Source organism: Elaeis guineensis, chromosome 4, assembly GCF_000442705.2.
Source record: "Elaeis guineensis isolate ETL-2024a chromosome 4, EG11, whole genome shotgun sequence".
Classification (NCBI taxonomy): domain Eukaryota; kingdom Viridiplantae; phylum Streptophyta; class Magnoliopsida; order Arecales; family Arecaceae; genus Elaeis; species Elaeis guineensis.
The window spans coordinates 40,455,362-40,476,411 of record NC_025996.2 but is presented as its reverse complement, the minus strand read 5'-3'; the positions used below and the strand labels follow the sequence as shown (position 1 = coordinate 40,476,411).

The 21,050-nt window shown below is 45.6% G+C and overlaps 1 protein-coding gene across 2 annotated transcripts; it reads left to right on the top strand.

Annotated features, from left to right (window-relative positions):
* The first annotated feature begins 10,649 nt into the window (after positions 1-10,649).
* On the top strand, positions 10,650-20,697 carry LOC105034463 (uncharacterized). 2 transcript variants are annotated; one of them, XM_073256404.1, is made up of 5 exons: positions 10,650-12,374; positions 14,397-14,455; positions 16,787-16,915; positions 17,703-17,776; positions 17,850-18,388. In XM_073256404.1, the coding sequence occupies exons 1-5, from the start codon at positions 11,670-11,672 to the stop codon at positions 18,014-18,016; spliced, it is 1,134 nt and encodes a 377-aa protein (XP_073112505.1). In that variant the 5' UTR covers positions 10,650-11,669; the 3' UTR covers positions 18,017-18,388. The 2 variants fall into 2 exon arrangements, with proteins under 2 accessions (XP_073112505.1, XP_010907944.1); XM_010909642.4 differs by lacking the exons at positions 17,703-17,776; positions 17,850-18,388 and adding exons at positions 18,496-18,631; positions 20,334-20,697 and having other exon boundaries at positions 10,674-12,374.
* The last annotated feature ends 353 nt before the right edge of the window (positions 20,698-21,050 follow it).

Sequence of the window (21,050 nt, the reverse complement as noted above, 5' to 3'; positions counted from 1 at the left end):
AAGGGGCTTTCTTTCATCATCGGTCTTCCGTTGTCCATTCATGGATGGAAGAACCAATTCTTTTTTGTCTCTTCGTCTATTCCTTGGGGGTTCCCTGCCCGTTGGGGGGACCCCCAAACCCAACCGAACGAGAACAGTCGGGTGGAAGCCGGGGACCCCCTCCTTTCTTCCTTCCTTTCTTTTTGGGTGCTGATCATCTGTCGTTGTCTGCAGATATGCCACCGAGGGCGAGACTGACGGCGGCCGACGTCCGGCAGTACACTGTGCGGAAGAGGCTGGCGCAAGGGGCCGGACCATCGCGGCCTCCCAAGAGGTCTCAAGTGGCTCCACCGAGCGAGCTGGTTGGGGCGGAGGCGGAGCCTATCATCGCACTGTCGGCGCCGACAGTGCCTGTCGAAGTCCCGTCCGAGGGACCATCGGTCGAGGGGGCAGCCTCGCCCGAAGGAAGGGCGGCCGAGGGATCGATCGAGGACGTGCCGGCTGCTCAGCCGGCAGAGGAGGTTCGGGAGGAGACGCGCGAGCCCGAGCCACCCACGTCTGCTGCTGCCGCACCTTCGGGAGGGACCCGGTCGGGCTCAAGCGTGCCCTCCTTCTCCGATATCAGGGCCTGGGTGTCCGCACGGGGGAAGGCCCCGATGGCGTCCGGCGACGAAGGAAGGTCGGTCGGTGGTGGGGCGTCGACTGACTCTCCATTGCTCAACGGAGCGTCGGCCCTGGCCAACCACGACTTGGCCAGGAGGCTATGCCAAGCGCTCATCCTGCCGGCCGACATTGAGGCCATGAAGAATCAGCGTGTCTCTGACATGCTGTCTTCATTTTACCCGACCATGATCTGGGTAAGTCTTCCTCTTCTTCGTTTCCATTGTCATTTCTCATAAGTTCGGCCTTCTGACGGTCGGTTTCGCCTCTCGCAACTGATTTACAATATATCCGAGCTGGAGGCCGGATACCGAAGATTCGGCGATCTGTGTGCGGCCTGGAAGGACAAGGCCGCGGCCGCCGAAGCCGATAAAGTTATACTGGTCGACCAACTGCAGCAGTTGGTCGACCGGGAGGCCCGGCTTGAGGGGGAGATCTCTCGTCTTACTGAGGAGGTCTCCCGACTCACAGGCGCCTTGGCGACTTCAAAGTCCGAGCTACAGTCGGCCCGGGACGACGCCAAGAAGAAGTCCCGAACCGTCCGTCGGCTGTGCCATGAGAGGGACAGCTTCGCCAAGGAGCTCAAGGCCGAACGCGAGCAGCTTCGAGTAAGCCTCGGGAACCTCGCTAAGGCTGAAGAAAGTCTGTCCATTGCTCAGGCCGACGCAGACATCGCGAGGGCGGAAGCGGAGTCGGTGAAGGAAGCCATGGGTCGGGCTATAGAAGACTTTCACGACTCTGAAGAGTACCGGGAGGAACTTCTGGAGAGCAACTTCCTCTCGTACTGAGTGGGGTACGAGGACGCTCGGAAAGCCATCTGAAGCTTGTACCCGGAGCTCGACCTCGGCAGCATCGTTTCGCTAGAGTCAGAGGCCCCAGCTACGGAGGAGACGGCCGACCCATCGCCGGGAGGTCGCACCACCATAGCGGAAGCCGAAGCAGATGCGGACCAGGCTACCGAAGGTCAAGCGGCTCCGACTCCCGAAGCCCGAGTAGATTCGCTGGCCGTCCCCAACCTTCGTCCAGTGGAAGAGGCCGACTCTGAGGACTAGTCGGTTTTCCATTTTCCTTTACTTCTGTTTATCATACCTGTATTCGGGCTTCGGCCCAGTTTTGTAAACTTAACCCGAACTTTAATGAAATCGAAGTCAAAGTCTTTTCAACTTGGACTCTTCTCCTTTGTATGTCTCTCTTCTTTCATGTGTCGTGGGACACTTTCGAACACATAAGTCGCTGGCCCGATAGATTAGTTAGGATGTTAGGTAATGCGTGCCGCAGCAAAGGCAGAGCGAATTCCGACTTTGGACCAGCCTCCCGATTGTCGTATAATCCGACGATCGAGGGCTTATGTCGGACGTCTGTCGCCCGATCATGAGTCGGGCATGTTCGTCGAGTCGAAAGTCGTCCGACCTCCGGGCATGATTCAATGGCCGGATCATTTCATATGGTCCGATAGTCAAATGTCGCTCGAGGCACTTAGTCGAATGGCGTCCGACGCATTTAGTCAGGGAAACGATGACAAGTCGGATTCCCATTGCCCAGACCCAGGCTGGGTACTCACGTCGCGCCGTATGATAATCGGTGGTAAGCCGAATATCCTTCGACCGATCGTGACCTGGTCGGTAAGTTGCGAACGCGGCATTGGTTGCATTGGCATTCTGCTTTTCTTGGCCGAGGCAGAGTCGACGAGTCAGCCGATCGTTTTGCCCGGGATTTTGACTGTAGAAGGAGTGTAACTCCCGTTGTCGTGGATATATCGGCCCTTTTAAGCGTCCGATGCATTGTCGGCAATCGGGCCGTTGGTCTCCAGTGGTACGTTAGGTTCACGTCGGGACGTCGGGGGTTCGCACTTCTTGGCGAGTGCCGACCCACAATCGAAGAGTCGAGATTCCAGACTCCGAAGTTTTGAAACTGAATTTGTATTTCCAGTGAGTGGACACAAAGTTCATCGGTAATACAACTTTAGGTTGTCGGCATTCCAGGTCTGGGGAATGGGGTTTCCTTCCAGAGTCTCCAGTCGGTAAGCCCTCGGTCCGTAGGTGTCCGCTACTTTGTAGGATCCTTCCCAGTTCGGAGCTAACTTCCCTTGGTCTAAAGGCTTCGAGACTTCTGCCTTTCTTAGGACTAGGTCCCCAGGCCTGAAAAGTTTTGGTTTGACCTTGGCGTTGTAATATCGGGCTACCTTCTGTCGGTAAGAAGCCATGCGAAGCTGAGCCTCGCTCCGAAGCTCGGGTAGGAGGTCTAGGTCGGCCCTCCGGCACTCAGAGTTGTCTGGCTCTTGATACTGCTCGACTCTAGTCGATGGTAGCCTGATCTCGAGCGGTATCATTGCTTCCGTCCCATAGGCCAAACTAAAAGGTGATTCCCCGGTCGGGACACAGGGTGTCGTCCGGTATGCCCACAGGACGGAGTTCAACTCCTCGACCCAGAGGCCTTTGGCTTCATTCAGTCGGGTCTTGAGTCCATGCAGTATGGTTCGGTTGATCACCTCGACTTCGCCGTTGGACTGTGGGTGCCCGACCGAGGTCAGTCGGTGCGTGATATGAAATCTTGCACAGAAGTCTCTGAAGTCCTGATTGTCGAATTGCCGTCTGTTGTCGGTGATAATGGTGTGCGATAATCCGAACCTGAAGATGATGGACTTCTGAACGAAGTCCTCCATCTTTCACTCGATAATCTGCGCCAGAGGCTCGGCTTCCACCCACTTGGTGAAGTAGTCGATAGCGACGACTATGAACTTCCTTTGGCCGGATGTCGGAGGAAAGGGCCCGAGTATGTCGATTCCCCACTGGGCGAAGGGCCACGGGGCGACTACTGGAGTGAGCTGGCTGGCGGGTCGGTGTTGTATGTTGGCATACCTTTGGCACGGCTCACACTTTCGAACCAACTCAGCTGCATCCTTCTTCATGGTGGGCCAGTAGTAACCCTGTCGCAGGACTTTGTAGGCCAAGGATTTGCCCCCCAAGTGATTTCCGCAGATTCCCTCGTATACTTCTCAGAGCGCGTAGTCCGCGTCGGTCGGTCCCAAGCATCTGAGCAAGGAAAGGGAGAACGACCTTTTGTAGAGTCGGCCATCCATTATCATGTATTGGGAGGCCGACCATCGGAGCCGTCTGGCCTCCGCGGGATCTTCAGGGCTAATCCCATCGGTCAGGTACCGAACAATCGGATCCATCCAGCTTGGTTCGACCGCCAGCTGTAGCACCTCCTCGGCCTTGTCGATGCTCGACTGCTCGAGATTCTCTACGAACGTCCGGCCCAAAGCATCGTAAGCTGAAATCGCCAGCCTAGAGAGTGCGTCAGCCCGAGCGTTCTCCGACCTAGGGATGTGGGAGATCTCAAAACATCCGAGGTACGCAACAAGATCTTTCACCTTCTGGAGATATTTTGCCATAGCCGGGTCTCGCACCTCAAATTCGCCCTTGACCTGTCCCACGATCAGCTGAGAATCGGAGAAGACTCGGAGGCTGTTGATCCCCAACTCCTTCGCCATCCTCAAGCCGGCGAGGAGTGCTTCATACTCGGCTTGATTGTTGGAGACTTTAAAGTCGAATCGGAGGGCGTACTCAGTGACCATCCCTTCCGAGTTGGTGAGCAGGAACCCGGCCCCGCTCCCTCGAGCGTTGGAGGCTCCGTCGATGTGCAACACCCAGGTTGAATCGGGGTCACATTCGGAGGTCCCAACCTCTTCGGGGCTCCCTTCCCCCGATGTTCGGTCGGTCGTCGGGCATTCTGCGATAAAGTCGGCCAAAACTTGGGCCTTCAAGGCGGGTCGCGGTCGGTACTGTATGTCGAACTCACTGAGCTTCATCGTCCATTTCGTCAGTCATCCCGATGTGTCGGGTCGGCGCAATACCGTCCTCAAGGGCTGGTTGGTGAGGACCACAATGGCATGCGCTTGGAAGTATGGACGGAGTCGTTGTGCGGACACAGTCAGGGCGAATATCATCTTTTCTATCTCCGAGTACCGAGCTTCGGCGCCATGGAGCACTTTGCTGGTGTAATATATAGGTTGGTGAATTCGGCTCTCGTTCTCCCGGACGAGCACCGAGCTAACCGCCTCGGGGGAAGTGGCCAAATAGAGATACAGCGTCTCCCCAGCTTCTGGCTTTACAAGTAGCGGCGGGGAAGCCAGGTACCTTTTCAGGTCCTCGAAGGCCCGTTGGCACTCATCTGACTAAGAGAAGCCCTTCACCTGCCTCAGGGTTTTGAAGAACAGGAGGCATCTTTCAGTCGACCGAGAGATGAATCGGCTGAGGAAGGTGATTTTTTCGTTCAGCTGCTGGACCTCCTTCTTGGTGCCCGGGTGCCGCATGTCGATGATCGCTTTGATCTTCTCGGGGTTGGCCTCGATTCCTCGTTGCGAAACGAGGAACCCGAGGAACTTCCCCGAGGTCACCCCGAAGGCGCACTTAGTCGGGTTCAACTTCATCCGGTGTCGTCGTAGAGTGCGAAGAGTTTCCTCGAGATCTCGCACGTGATCCGAGATTTGCGCACTCTTCACCAGCATGTCATCCACATACACTTCCATGTTGCGCCTGATCTGATCTTTGAAGACCTTATTGACGAGTCGCTGATAGGTAGCTCCGACGTTCTTCAGTCCGAAGGGCATTACCCTGTAGCAGTAGAGGCCCTTTGCGGTTACGAAGGTAGTGTGCTCCTCGTCTTCGGACGTCATTCGGATCTGATTGTATCCGGCAAAAGCGTCCATGAAACTGAGCAGTCGGTGGCCGGACGTCGCGTCTACCAGCTGATCGATCTTTGGGAGTGGGAAGTTGTCCTTCGGGCAGGCGCAATTTAGGTCGGTATAGTCGATGCAAATCCTCCAACTCCCGTTGGCCTTTTTGACCATGACGACGTTGGCGAGCCAATCGGGGTATGTAGTTTCTCTGATGAAGCCTGTCTCGAGTAGCTTGTCCACCTCTTCGTCGATGGCCTTCTGTCTTTCAAGAGCAAAAGATCGTTTTTTCTGCCTCATCGGCCTCACCGCTGGGTCGATGTTGAGTCGGTGTGTCATTATCTCCGGGGGATGTCCAACATATCCGCTGCCGACCAGGCGAATACGTCGACATTGGCCTTCAGTAGCTCTGCCAACTGTCATCGCTCGGGGTCGGATAATTGAGACCCGACCCATACCTTTTGGTCGGGATTCTCCGCTATCGAGATGGGAACGAGCTGTTCGGCTGGTTCGCCCCATTTTCTTCTTTCCGTTGGTCCAACTTGTCGACCGTCAGGGGGCTCTTCGATTCGTCGCTTTGAGCAGAGATCTGAAAGCATCGCCGAGCGAGCTGCTGATCCCGCGCATCTCCCCGACTCCGTTCCTGGTCGGGAACCGAACCAGGAGGTGATACGTTGAAACTATCGCCCTAAGGGTATTTAGTCCGGGTCTTCCGAGTATGGCATTGTAGGCCGACGGCACTTGGATGACTACAAAGGTCAAGTGGACAGTGCTCTGTCGTGGTTCGGTTCCAGCCGTCACGGGCAAAGTAACTTCGCCTTCCACCGTGATAGCATCTCCAGCTAAGCCTATCAGGGGCGTAGAGACTCGCTTGAGTCAGTCGGTCGACAGTCGCATCCGGGAGAAGGTCGAGTAAAACAAAACGTTCGTTGAACTTCCATTATCTACAAAGATTCTTTTTACATCATAATTTGCTATTGTTGCCGAGACAACAACAGCGTCGTCATGGGGAGTTTGAATGCCTCGATTATCTTCATCTGTAAAAGTAATTACATCATCCGGGCGCGGCTTCTTCGTCGGCTCCCCTCCAGCAGACGTCCTGGGTCCAGTCGTTTGGAAATCATATTGATGACCCCGTGTTGGTTGGTTATTCGTCGCTTCTTCAGTCGGATGGGTCATTGGTCGGCGACGGGCCGGGTCGGCGGATTCCTCCGGAACTTGCCGAGATATCTCCGACGTATGAGGCTTCAATCTATCCTTAAGTTGGATGCATTGCTCGGTATTGTGGCGTGGCCCCGATGGAATCGGTAGTACTTTCGCCGGTCGTGGCCCTTTGCCTTCAGAGGCGGAGGCCATCGCAGGTATTCTTTCCCTTCGATCTCCATCAAAATCTGCACACGAGGAGCAGAGAGAGGAGTATAGGAGTCGTACCTAGGATGTGTCGGCCTTGGACTCCGCCGTCGAGGCGATCTCTGGTTCCATCGAGGGGGTGAGACCCGACCGTCGGTCGGGGGCCTGCTAAGCTCGTTGGGTCCCGACCCTTCCTTTGCTTCTCCTTCGTCGGTCGGAAGCTCCTTCATCCGCGGCATGTACTTGTACGCCGCTCCAACAGTTCGGCGTACGTCGGGGAGGGTCTTGTCCAAGGAATATGTGAATCGGGATGCCCTCAGCCCCCGCTTCATGGCCGAAATGGCCATGTCTTCGTTGAGGTCTCGGACCTCAAGCGTGGCCGTGTTGAACCACGTCACGAAGTATCGGAGTGTCTCATTTTCTCCCTGTTTGAGGAAAAAAGACTGTCCGAGATTCGCGACGGCTTCCGGCTGGTGCTGAAGTGGGCCACGAAAGAGTGCTCGAGCTGCCCAAAGGAGTGGATACTTACGATCGAAGATCGGAGTATCAGGCCCTGCAACTTTGCAGAGCGTGGCGGGAAAGCCGATGCAAAAAAGAGCATCGGTCGCCCCTTGGATCGTCATGAGAGCCTTATAGCTCTCCAGGTGGTCAACCGGGTCGGTGGAGCCGTCGTAAGGCTCCACGTGTGGCATCTTGAACCGACTGGGGATCGGTTCGTCGAGGATGAGTCGGAAAGAGGTTGGACGGTCTGAAAGTCTACGTCGTTTGAGGACTTCTGTCCGTCCACCTGCAGCTGGACAAGCCGACGGTCGATTTCTTCAAACTTGCGTTCGTAGTCGTCGATCCATCGGTGCTGAGAGACCCAGGGGTGGAGTCTCCCGATGAGTCCGAGAGGGAGGCGAACGGTGTTCGCAGCCGCTTTCCTTCTTCGCTCGTCCCAGCTGGGAGGGGGATGACCGTCGAGACCGATGGATGTCACGCTGCGGCCGCCCCTCCTCCTCTCGGTGGGAGTGCTGTGGCAGGTGCTCCGGAGGAGGCGATGGAGATCGGCCGGGCGTCGGCGGCTGCTCCTGGAGGGCATCGGATGTGCCGCCGGTTGCTCGGCCGGTGAGGGCGGCAACCGGATTGGTTGTTGCTGAAGGCTCTTGATTGCGTCTGTCAGCACGGTCATCTGCCGCACGATCGCCGCGATCTGCGCCTCCATGGTCACCGCGGGATGCGGAGAGCTAGGTTCCGCCATGGAGGGTGGAGGAGAGGCCTCTTCCCGCGGGAAGAGCGCCTCGCCGATCCGATGACCCTCGACCGTTGAGCTCTTGTTCTTGTCATTTTAAGAGATGTTTCGAGTTCCGTGGGGGTTACAATCCCTGGTGCTGTCGCAGGCCTCCCCTTCTTGGCGTGCCAATCTGTTGCGGCCAATCCCCTCGTCGCCTGGTCGCCGGGAACGAGGGCCTGCAAAAGAAGTCCGCACTGACCGGAGGTGACTCCGGTGGAGACCCTCCGACGGTCAAGTTAGAGAGGAGACTAGGCAACAGTAGACAAGAATCAAGGAGAGCTCAACAAGAGAGAGTGAGAGCTAGAGCTAGAGAGGAGGAGGGATTCCAGGGTTTCGAGAAGGACCTCCCAGCATTGTTGCCTTCTCCGATATATATAGTGGAGCGCGGTATGGCGCCGTCATTAATGGCGCAGACAATGGAAGAATTGTCAAATCGTCGAGGACTGTCAGAGCCATCGTGAGGTTGTCAAATCGCCATGGGGCTGTCAAATCACTAGGGTTGACCCATGCTTAAGTGGGATAATGCCCTAAGGCGGCCGTGCCGCATGCCGGTGTCAGGACTGGCAGCCTCCAGCAGTCGTACGGCGTTTGGAGGAGCCGACCGACTATAGGTCGGTGGCTGGTTGAGGGGCATCGGGCGGAAGTTCGGAAACCCTCCGGCAGTCAGTCGGGCGTGTTGTGGGAGTCGGACGTCGAGCTCCATAGTTCGGTCGATCGAGAGCGAAGAAGGTCTGTCCGACCGATGTATATTCGGTCGGTCGGTGACGGCAGCCATCGGTCGGCAGAGTCGGGCGCCGGTCATGTAGGCCTGATGGTGAGTCGGCGTGAGTGGGATCGATCGATACGGCCCAACAGAAATAATACTATTAATTTTGTAATGAAGCTTCTTTATCTTGAGACGATGGTGCCAGCGAAACTGCCCTCCAGGCCAACCATCTCATAGACCCTTTACAATTGAAGGGGAATCTTGCCGTAGAACAGCAACAACTTGTTATGAAAAGCCTGCTCCCACATAGCCGTGTCAGCTGTTGGGTTTTGGCAGGCCATATCCATACCCAACCTCCAAATATATTAGATCCAAATCCAAGCCTAAACCCAATTAAAAATCTACATCCATATTGTATATTTTGGACTAGAGAAATTCTTTGTGCACCATGGAGGGTGCAGAAAATCCAACGTGGAGTGTACCATTTCATTCGATTAGTCTACATAGTCATCACTTTTCAATACGTATTTAATACTTGCAGGATTGTTTTACTACTTAAAAATTTTATATGATAAAAATATTTCTATCTTTTGAAAAAATTATGATATCCGAAACCGTATTTTAATTTCGGACGTCATAATATCATTTCGGACGTCATAATATCATTTCGGACGTCATAATATAAAAGAGATATTTTTGTCCAATCATTTTTCAATATACATTTAATGCCCACAGATCGATTTTTTCGTTTAAAAATTTTGAATGATGAAAATATTCTATGCTATGAAAAAATTGTGACATTCGATGCCAATATTATGATATCCTGCAGCTCAAATGCCATAATTTTTTTCAAAAGAGAGATATTTTCATCATATAATATTTTTAAATAAAAAAGTTGATATGTAGATATTAAATACGCGTTAAAAAGTGGTGACTACGTGGATCAATCGGATGAGATGGTGCATTCTATATCAAATTTTTTATACTGTCCGTGGTGCAAAAAGAAGTTCACTTTTGGATCAAAAAGTTTGAGTATCAAACCAAGTTTCAAATAGAAATCAGCATTCACAAGTTATTTAACAGTATTTTTTGAAATATTTTTAAATTATTTAACACATCCAAACAGCTGTCTCATAAGTTGCGAACAAGATAGTTCATGGTTTCACAATTCTCTCGTTCTTTTTCCCTTTTGTAATTAGAAAGAAAAATTGACAGACACACAATTGGACATGCATACAATTACATTTGTAGATATTATGCATGTGAATATGTCTGTACATTTTTCTATATACTGAATTAGGTTGGTTGCTTTACAGTATGGATCTAGCTAAATCCAAACCCGCAAAGTATGTTTGTGGATCTAATTTTGAAAACAAACCTAATTCATACCCAAATCTTATATTTCGATTTGGTTCTAGAGCGGGTTAGTGGATATTTAGCTCTTCTACCAGCAAACCTTCGTCAGCCTACCTAACCTCTCTTCGATGAGCTCAAAATTTATTCTAAGATCAAAACCAAATTTCAGAGTACGGCCTTAAAGGTTCTTTGGTGGTCACTCATCTCCTTGTCGTTGAGGTCCCTCCCATCTTAAATTACAATGTCCCATTTCGATTGTTACTCTCAAGTAAAAGATGCAAAAGAAGGCAATCTCTTTAAGTTGGATATTGCATTGATCAAGTTACATAAATAATGAAACAAGATGAAAAATATCGCGGCCATCTTCGGCACCTCTCACATGCAATTCACATGCCAAACTCTTCCAGCTTCCGAAAATTAAGCTTAAATATAGAAATTTTGCCTAACATAAAATGCAACCAACCTACTAAACCTATTGAACAAGTCAATAAAGGTAAAACTAGAACATTCTATGTCACCCCATTACAACAAGAGCTATGCCCATCCCACTGATATTTCTACAACCATGATCTATTAGACCTAAATCTCAAAGTTCTAGATCCAGGTTCCATGCTCAATTTTAACAAAATGTCCGCCCCCCTTCACCTATTATTTGAGTCGATAATTCAGGATGTGGTTTCCAATTGGAGCCACCTAACATGCCGCCGACAGCCCGTTATCTCAATCGGGCGACTGTGGGGTCTCAGCCCTCAACAAACTGCATGCTTCCAGAATGCAGTAAAAGGAGCGAGTTGGATTTTCGGCGGACCCAATAATGCTGTTCGCCTTGATCTCTGACTTGTAGGTGGCTTTCTTGGCCTCGTGTTTCTTTTCTTCCCTCGTGGAGTTCGATTCCATCCCTCTAATCTGCTGCCCCAAAGCCTCCGTCGCCAACTCCCGGAGTGCTTCCTCCTCTCCAAGAAATCAAATCATCTACCAACCTCGATCCATATATTCTGATCTCTTGCTACAATTTCTGTCTCTTCACTTCTCTTTCTGCTTCCAATTCTTCCTCTTTGGCTGGAAAAGTCCTCATCTTTTCGCTCAGAGTGGCTCGAAGATATGTGTTTATTGGTCGTCTATGGAGAGACCCTGCGGCTGGAAGTTTGCACGGCGTCTATCGTGCCCTCAAAGAATTCTCATCTGCAAGCCTAATCCTGTTTTCTGTCTCTGAAAACCCAGCCTACCGAGCTGTTTCTCAGATTCTTCTCTGCTGGGGAAATTTTGATTTCTTGCTCTTTTACATGATCAGGTCCTCATCTGCAGTCCCAAAATCAAATCTTTGCTATTCCCAGTTCTCTGAATGGTTAAATCCTCCATTCCAACCCAACCCAAAACTCTTTACAGGCACTTTTCTTTAGAAAAATCCCAACTTTTTGATTTTTGGTCAAAGGTGCAGTAGTACTTGGGGAGGAACTCCCTTTCTATTTTTATTTGTTCATTTATAAGCTTTCCAAGTTCCTTCTTTCATCAGAAAAGAAGCCCTATACTTTCCTGAAGCCCCTTTGACAAGTACCTCTTAAATGGCCCACCTAGTCACATTCCCTTTTGTTTCCAGCCAATCCAATGTCACTATATAATTTCCAGTTTCTAGCACAATGCGCCGCCATTCCTAGCCTTGCCCTCTGATGTCGCTTGCTTGCTGCATCCCTGTGCTTGAGTGTGTCTACTGCCTTGCGTGTGCTCGCTGGGCGTGGCAGCGCTGCCTCTACAGCGCTGGCCATGACAGCGAGACCTGGGGACTGGCATCTGCGGATGAATTCGAGCCCGTGCCTCGGCTCTGCCGCCTCATCCTTGCTGTGTATGAGGATGATCTTGATCACCCTCAATGGGCCCCTCCAGGCGGCTATGGCATCAATCCCCGGTGGGTCGTCCACCGCAAGACCTATGAGGATACCCAGGGCCGTGCACCGACCTACTTGATATACCTTGATCATGACCATGCTGAAGTTGCCCTTGCTATAAGAGGCCTACACATGGCGAAGGAGAGCGATTATGCGATGTTGTTGGATAATAGGCTTGGGAAGAGGAAATTTGATGGTGGCTATGTTCATAATGGGCTACTGAAGGCTGCGGAGTGGCTGTTTGATGCTGAGTGTGATGTTCTGAGGGATTTGTTGGAAAAGAATCCAAATTATACTCTTACATTGACAGGGCATTCTTTGGGTTCTGGTGTGGCTGCGATGCTCGCTATGGTTGTAGTTCAGAATAGGGAAAGGCTGGGGAATGTAGAGAGGAAGAGGATCAGGTGTTTTGCAATCGCACCTGCAAGGTGTATGTCGCTTAACTTGGCTGTTAGATATGCAGATGTTATCAACTCGGTTGTTCTTCAGGCAAGATTTGCTTTCTCTATATTACTTCCTTGTTATTGGCTTTGGCTCTGTTATTTGTGTCTTAGGAAAATGAAACATTGTTTAAAAGGCTTATTTGAAGATCAAATTGCCTAATGTCTTACGGACAGGATCTGCAAAATTGCTTTGAGGCACACAGTGAGGCTATCTAAAATGAGGGACAGTGGGAAGCAATTGCTTAAAGAGGCTCATCAGCTCATGACATGATATCTTATGCACCTAGGTTATGCTTTTGTTGAAAGGCATGTAGAATGGTCTTTCGTTGTTTTCACCAACATTGGAATGAGGGGATGACTTTTTATTTAATGTTTCACTAACCATGTCATGGTAGGTTCAAATGGTAATATAAGGTACAACAAACTATTGCACCATGTGGTTTATGCTTTGCATAAACAATATGGTGACATTGAATTATAGTAGACATTTTCACCTTGATTTGCTCAATGTTGTTGTTTGCTCTTACCAGAGTTTGGTGATTATCAAATACAAACACAATGCCATATTCTATACTTTACCTCTATCTTCATGACACGAACAACTGGATGATCAATATCATATGAATTTATATGGCACGTATAATTGATGCAAGCACATTGGCAATTATGTAATAGCCTTATATGCTATTATACGTTCTTAAAATTGTAAAATATCTAGTAGGGTGCTGGGATTTTATTTCATGGAAGAGTAATTAATAACAAGGGAACTAGTAGCACCCTTATCCTTGTCAATGTTGCAATATCCTTAAACTGAATTATTGTATAAAAGCTTGCCAGTTCAATAAAAATACTTAGATGGAAGTTTTGTTTTTCGTTCCAAGATTATTTTGTGGTTCTGCAAGAGGAAATTGAATCAAATAAGTGAATTTGAAAAGTGCAGATCATACAAGTTCAACAGAGTTTTCAATATGATGATACTGATAGTGAGTAATCATTATGAGTTATCAAATGACTTCTGGAAGTTCCTTTTGTGTGTGCAGATTGTCAATGATTGAGCATATGATATCAGTAAGATTTTATTTGGGCACCCATCCCCACTCACCACCCTTGATGGTTTGCCGTACTACACACACCTGCCAAGATATGAGAAATATGAATGACAAGTTACCCCCTTCCACCAAACTAACATAAGAAAGAATAAGTTGACTAAACTTGTAATTATTGAGTTGGTATGTAAGCTGCTGTGCTATTATCTGTATGTATGTATGTATGTATTGGTGTGCATGTGCATGTGTGTCTGTGTCTTTGTGGCAGTGATTTTATCAACATATGTAACCAAAATTTTCCTCAAGGATGGTTGTTCACCACTATGTAACCTTTTGATTTCAGTTGAAAAGATCCAGATTCCAAATATTTATTTTCATTTGGCACTGGTCTTTGACTGTGCTTCATTTTGTTATGGGCTTTTTATCTTTTTGCTGAAGCTGTTGTTTGAAAGTGCAGATACATTATAATTTAGTCACATCCTATTGTCAGTTGGCATCTGAATTTAGGTCCATATCAAGGCGGCTCAATGCGTGAAGCTCCTGCTACTGCAGGTTCTGGGGAGGTCATATGTACGTAGCCTTACCCCCTTGTGTGGAGAGGCTGCTTCCATGTTCGAACCCATGACACCAAGGACACCATCGAGTAACCTTATCTTTGTGCTAAGTCTCATGTTCAAGTTGAAAACTATCTATTTTATAAAAATTACAAAAAATCAAGCTTGCCATTTGCCCTATGAACTTTAACAGTTCTTGCAAACACGAAATCACTCATTATCTTCTTTAGCAACAAAAAAAAAGAAAAAAGGAAAAAAAAACCCTCTGTCTCAAGTATAAGTTTCCTTGAGTGTTGTCTGTTACCTTCTGTAGAAAAATTCAGAATTTTTTTCCTCGAGATTTTGCAATTCCATGTTTACTCATGATAGTTTTAATGAGTTCATTGACACTACACTGTCTTCTTGTCGACTCGAAATGTTTCTTCAGTTGTATTGTTATATTACCCTTAATGATTATTTTGTTTGCAGGATGATTTTTTACCTCGGACAGCTACTCCTTTGGAGGATATTTTCAAATCGCTTTTCTGGTGAAGTGGACTAATCTCCTTTTCAATAAGACCACTCTTTGTGAATGTTGATTCCACTGCGAAGCACAGTTGGTGTTGAAGTAGAAATGAGCAAAGTTTGTAGAGTCAAACTCTTGCTGACTTGCATAATAGGTTTTATCCCTGAGAAAATTCTCAATGGTCTTCTCATTTTCAGAATTAAGATATACTTATTTAGGCAGCCTCATGTGACATTTCAAAAATGGTGATACTTCAATACCGAAGGTTTTCAGTAAAAATTCCCACTATTCTCAGTTGATAATAACTTCTATACAGTTTCTATTGTTTACATGCTTGATTGTTGAAGAAGCTTTTTATTCATAAATCTTTAATCAGCTCAAATTCCAGTTTGATCCTAAATGATTCCATATCTGATACATTTTTTAAGAATCAGCATCCAAGTCAAAACCACATACGGATTGCCGTATCTGGACCCAGGTTCATATCCGGTTGGGACTATAAATTGGTTATCAATATGAATGTGTTATCTGCATCATGACTGTCCCTAGAGTATGATCTGAGGCAAAACTAATTTCAAGTTCAAGCTTCTTAATACAAGTTTTTATCAGTCTATTATTAACTGTTGACCTGTGTAATATGGGCTTGGAATTGGCGTTGGTGGTGTAGAAACCAACTGGGATGGTACAGTAGTATGTGCATCAAATAATTGAGAAAGCCTAGTAAAATATGTGTTGAAGGGTCTAGAAGAGGGTGGAGAGACCCAAGCTAACAAAGGATGGAATCTGAGAAAAATGATGTGAGAAGCTTCAAGTAATACTGTGGTGACCCTTGATGGTCATGACTTGTGATCTCACAAATCTGACTTGATATGGTTGAGACAAGGGTTAATTGTTAACACTATGATTCATTCCTAAAATGATTTGTTTAATTTTATACCTCACATACAGTTTTATATTGTACAAATGAGATTCTTAAGTTTGGATTAGAAAGACCTTAAGGTAAACATGTGAATTTGGATTCTAACAAAGGGAGAGAGATGGGATATGATCATCAGGAATTCAAGATTCATGACAAGTTGACAACCGCTACACTTCTCTAGATACATGACACTCTGTCATATGCTACATGATTATTGCTTTGCTCAGTGACGGATCCAGAAATTTTGCTTTGTGGGGTCAATATAATAAAAGAAGCAGGAGAGCCGCAATAAGAGAAAGAGAAAAAAATAAAATATATAAAAAATAATAATGTATAATATATTAAATATCCTTTATAATAAAATATTATAAAGGAGTACCATAGCAAAATTTTAAATATTATTAAATATTAAAATTATAATGATTAACCAAAAATTATTCTAATCACATATATTTGATATGAGTGAAAAAAGGAGAAGATAGAAAAAAACTAAAAAAAGTATTACAAAAAAAAAAAGCTAAAAGAGATTTATCTAATTCAGGTTAAGAAAAGAGATAAGAAGAACATATGATTTTCTATTGCATTTGGATTGATTTAGGATATAAAAAATAAATTGATGTGGGGTTTAAAATGTAAGGGGTGGATAAATGGAGACTGTAGGATTGGGGTGGGGCATTAAAAGACAAATAGAGAAGTAATGAATAAAGAAATAGAAAAAATGAGAGAGAGAGAGGTCAAAGTGGCATGAGAGAAGGAGAGAGGTAGGATATGTGTCATTAAAGAGAGTGAATGTATGTTATAATTACTCTTTTCATCTTTTGATGTGATCCTTCTATGATATAAAAAATAAATTAATATGGGATTTAAATATAAGAGGTGGACGGATAGTGTTGGGGTGGGCTATTAAAATTCAAATAAAGAAGTAATTAATAAAGAAAAAGAAAGAAAGAGAGGGGGAGAGAGGTCAAAATGGTGTAAGAGAGGAAAAGAGGGAAAGAGAGGTAGGACATGTGAGTCATTAAAGAAAGAGAATGTATGTCAATTATTTTTAATATATAATCTTTTTTATCCTTTACTTCTTCAAAATTTTACATAAGATATGGGGTCTATTCATAAACTTAATGGGGTCGATTTTTGGCTTTTTCTATTGACGTGTATGTATATATATATATATACACACACCTTTTTTTTTTTTTTTTGTAGGGTCAATTGACCCAACATTTTGTTACATGCATCCACCACTGGCTTTGCCTGTTTGTTCTTCAGAGTTTGTTTGTATCTTATATTCTGCACAATGATGTTGTAGCAAAATACAGGTGCTTTATGTAGAAGCCAACTAATAGATCTTTATATTTATTTTCATTTGAGTATGTCTTACAGATTGACAATTCTTAACATGCTTTCAGAGTGGCTGATGTAATCTTCTGTTAACAGTTTGCCATGCCTGCTATGTCTAAGATGCATGAAAGACACCTGCATACCTGAGTATGTCAAGTTAAGAGATCCCAGGCGGCTCTACGCACCAGGTCGACTCTATCACATTGTTGAGAGGAAGCCGTTCAGGTATGAGCTGTTCGTTCATTCACTTCTAGTCTACCTGCATATGATGTACAGCATCTTTGACAAGATGAAAATGAGGGAAAAGGTGTGAAGCATTCAGGGAAAAAAAGGAATAAAAAGATGGCATCTAAGGTGCAAAAGCTAGAAGTTAAAGAAAAATAATTATAATACACAAACAACACATGACCATTATTAGAGGAATGTGCATTACTTGTATGCATTCTCCTAATTTTCACTCATCATGTATATTCTTTTAAGACATTTCTTGTAATCGGTAGCTAAATCCACAAGTAATTTAAGCAGACCAAGCCACTTCAATAATTCTTGGCTCATTTGTTTTGACCTTACTAGCTACATAAATCAGAATCCCTCATCTTACATGGGCCTTCTTTAGTCTTCATTACATACTATCATTTTGACCTCTATTGTCACACCTGATGATGTACTTATCCCTCCTTTAGTTTCTGCCAGTCTTCCTATCCACGTAACATGCATCTAACATGCACATCCTTCTTGATTTTGCAACATTTTGACCCTTATCACATTAGCAGCCTTTATGTTACATAAGTTCCATTGATTCTCATTTTGTTTGGTTACCACAGTGCACTGCAGGAGCACTCCATTCCATCAACTCAATCCAAACATGTTGGAATGCTAATATTGAAACTTGGGAAAATAAACTACCCATGAACCCTGGTCCACTCCATGATGAGATGTGTCGAGTTGATTTTGGATATTTCTTATCAGTGATAGTGGCTTAGCTTTGACTGTTTGTCTTTTACCTCTTTAGAAATTACCGGTCATCAAAATCATCTTGGAGACTGTGTCATGAAGCTGATAAAAATGGAAAATTTTCGTGGACTGGTGAGAATTTGGGTGATCTTTGAGGACAACCGAATGTTGTTGGATAGCTTAATAAAAGGCCTATTCTTTGCAGGAAGTTGTCAAAATGATGCCTGGAATTCCCAGGGAGAGATCAACCTTCTTCTTGGAAAAAGAAAAAGCGAAAGGAAAAATATTCAAAGGGGATGGGCGTGTGGAAGGAGGGGATTCCACATATTAGCTTCTAATATAGTCAGTCATCCTTGCATACCTCATGATTAACTCCTGACATCTTAAACATGAGTAGGTAATTCTAGCCAAGTTTGGATGGGTTTTCAGCGAAGTTTCTTTATATTTGTCATTCTCTTTCTCATCTTTTTCCCTGCCTTCTCTTTAGGCATTCTTCTCCTCTCTTTCCAGGTCCAAGTCTCATAAATAAACAGAACATTTTCATCAGATAAGCTAGATCACTGGCCTTCTCCTGAATACCGGTAGCCAGCTCACCAAGTGAAAAGCTTAGGCCTTAGGGTCAATGCTGGTTGTTGTTCCTTTTTAGTTGAAAACTCACCTGTACAATACTCTGGTGGCTGGTCCTATGCATGTCTATGTTTCTCAAGATATTCTTCTCAGAAGTAGGGAAAAAATGTAAAATTTAAAATAATTAGTCTGCAACAGATTAGGCATTTTCAGTTTGGTTCTGCTTAGAGATTCAGGACTTTGTTTCGTTAAAAGAATAATCTTTTGTTGGTGGCTGATCACAGGTGTGGAAGATTTCCACCAGTCGTTAGAACTGCGGTTCCAGTGGATGGGAGGTTTGAGCACATTGTTCTTTCCTGCAATGCCACTACTGACCATGCCATCATTTGGATAGAGAGAGAATCCCAAAGGGCCTTAGATGTAAGTTCTGAAATGCTTCTCTCCTCCTGAAGTTTTCTTTTCCTTCCAATAAGTCAGAAAGTACAAATCCCTTTGCTATAGAATACTATAAATAAAAAGAAAAAAAAAAATCTTTAAGCAAAAATAAAGAGTTCCACAATTCTGTTAGGACAGCAGGGACTTTGCAATTCAGCTAGTTATGTGTTCCTAGCATATCTTAGTATTACATTGTGACACATCATGTGCAGGATACATGATATTCTACATAGAATATCTATATGACATGTCATATGAACTGCTTAAGGTCTCTGCCTTTCAAGTGAAGCTGGTTTTTGTTATGTCAATTTGTTGTTTAAGAAAAAGAATGGCTCCCACAAGGTGACGAGCTACAGTTGTTTAAGTGTAATCATAATGTAATCTGAGCCATCCATAGAGCACACAAATCCCAAAATTTCTCTCTCAATGAGATGAAGCAATCTGCTGATCATCTCCTTTCTGATATACCAATTTAGCCACCAAAGTTCTTCCTCGTCATGTCTGATCATAGTCTCCCACCTGCTTTTAGAAGCAATGTTGTACACTGAACTAATTTCTTCTCTCTTCCAACATGATCCAAAGTATCAAAGCAATCCTCTCTATTTCTACCTTGTTTTATCTATGATTATACATTGACTGTGCATTCAGAGTACTGCACATAATGTCAGGATCTAACTCTTTGAGATGTCATCGTGTCTATACCTAGCTAATTTTTAAATATGCCAGTCTTCATTACGACAATATTTTGATGGTCCTTGAGTCTTAGCCATGACTCTCAATCTGCTCCAAACCTGTAGATCATAGGTGCTATTTAGAGTGCTGTAAGTGGAGTGGCATGCAGCTCAAAGTTTCAGATGCAGGTCAGCCCAATAGTTTCAGTGCCTGCAACTCAAATTGTACAGTAAGTTAAGTTGCTTGTTGAGTTGCTACTCAAGACTATCTCGTAGCATGTTGACTCATAATCAAAATGGCCACAGGATGAGCTGCAGCCACTTGATGAATATTTTATTTTTCTAGAAAAAGAAAAGATTTTCTGTCTTCCCTTCCCCTCACCTCCTCTCTACTTTCTCCTCCTCTACCACTGGCCACCTCCAACTCTATGCTGCCATGTGTATTTTTAGCCCTTGGGGCATCCTAATTTACCTTCTCCACTTTCCTGAATGCTTGCACCATCGTTGCTCCCTTCCCATGGGTACCAAGGTCCATACCCAACCCAGGCCCTCGCCACTGATGGCTGCGACACCGACCTCTTCGTCTGGAGCGCTCTTCTCTCCTTGTAGGTTGAGTTCTTTGACTAGGTGTTTGCTTGAATTGTGCTGGACGAAATGTCCATCAAAGGTCCCCTTTTTCCTCCAAACTCTCCTCCAAACAGAAGAAGTGAGCTTCCTTATAAGGGAACTACTGCAGTTTCAGTTGCAATGCAACTTTAACTATAGGGCTCCAAACAGCCCCATAGCATCAGAAACCTATATCCGCACCTCTTAAGTTTTAAACCGTCAGTTTCCACTGTATTCCAATATCAGGTTGTTTGGACTTGCTATTTGTTTAATCCAACTTGGATTTGGAGGTGATGAACTTCATTCAACAAACCTTTTGTAGTTCTTCACAGCACATTATCTGTTTGAACTAAAAATTGGTTCCGTGCGCATCTTTTAATAAAACCCAGCTTTTTTTTTTGTTATTGCAGTTGATGCTGGAGAGAGAACTGAGCATGGAGATCCCCACACAGCAGAAAATGGAGCGGCAAAAGACGCTTGCAAAGGAGCACGACAAGGAGCATGAGGCTGCACTCAGACGAGCTGTTACATTAGAGGTTCCAGATGCTTACACACCATCACCATATGGTACCTTTGACAAGAACCCTACCAGCATAGCTGAGGAGCCTCCAGTCTCATCTAGCAGCGACCCACGCAGGCTAAGCTGGGATCGGTTGATCGAAAGGGTCTTCGAGAGGGATGAATCTGGAGAAATGGTGCCTCGCAGATGAGTTACACCAGTCTCATTGTAAAATTATTCTGTTGTTGTTTATTGAATGTCATTATTCTTGGTTATGGCTTTTGCTTGCTGCTTGAGTGAATAGAAAAAGAAGGGTAACATCACGGCCATCAAACAATAAGCTATTCATGCATACTCCAAATAGAAATAAAAAATAAGTTATAGATTAAAAAAATCAAGTTTCATATTATAAGTATTAAAGATTGATATAATTCACTCAAAAAGAAGATATTTTAAGTTTCGATTATAATGGTTAAACATAATCAATGGAAAATAGGTTGACGGACTTCCACTCAAAAAATATTGAGGTTGCACATGATCAACTTAAAACGATTCCTCCACGCCAATCAGTTAGCTTTCCACTAAAAAATTCGGGAGAAATGCGTGCATCCCTATATTGACAGAGCTG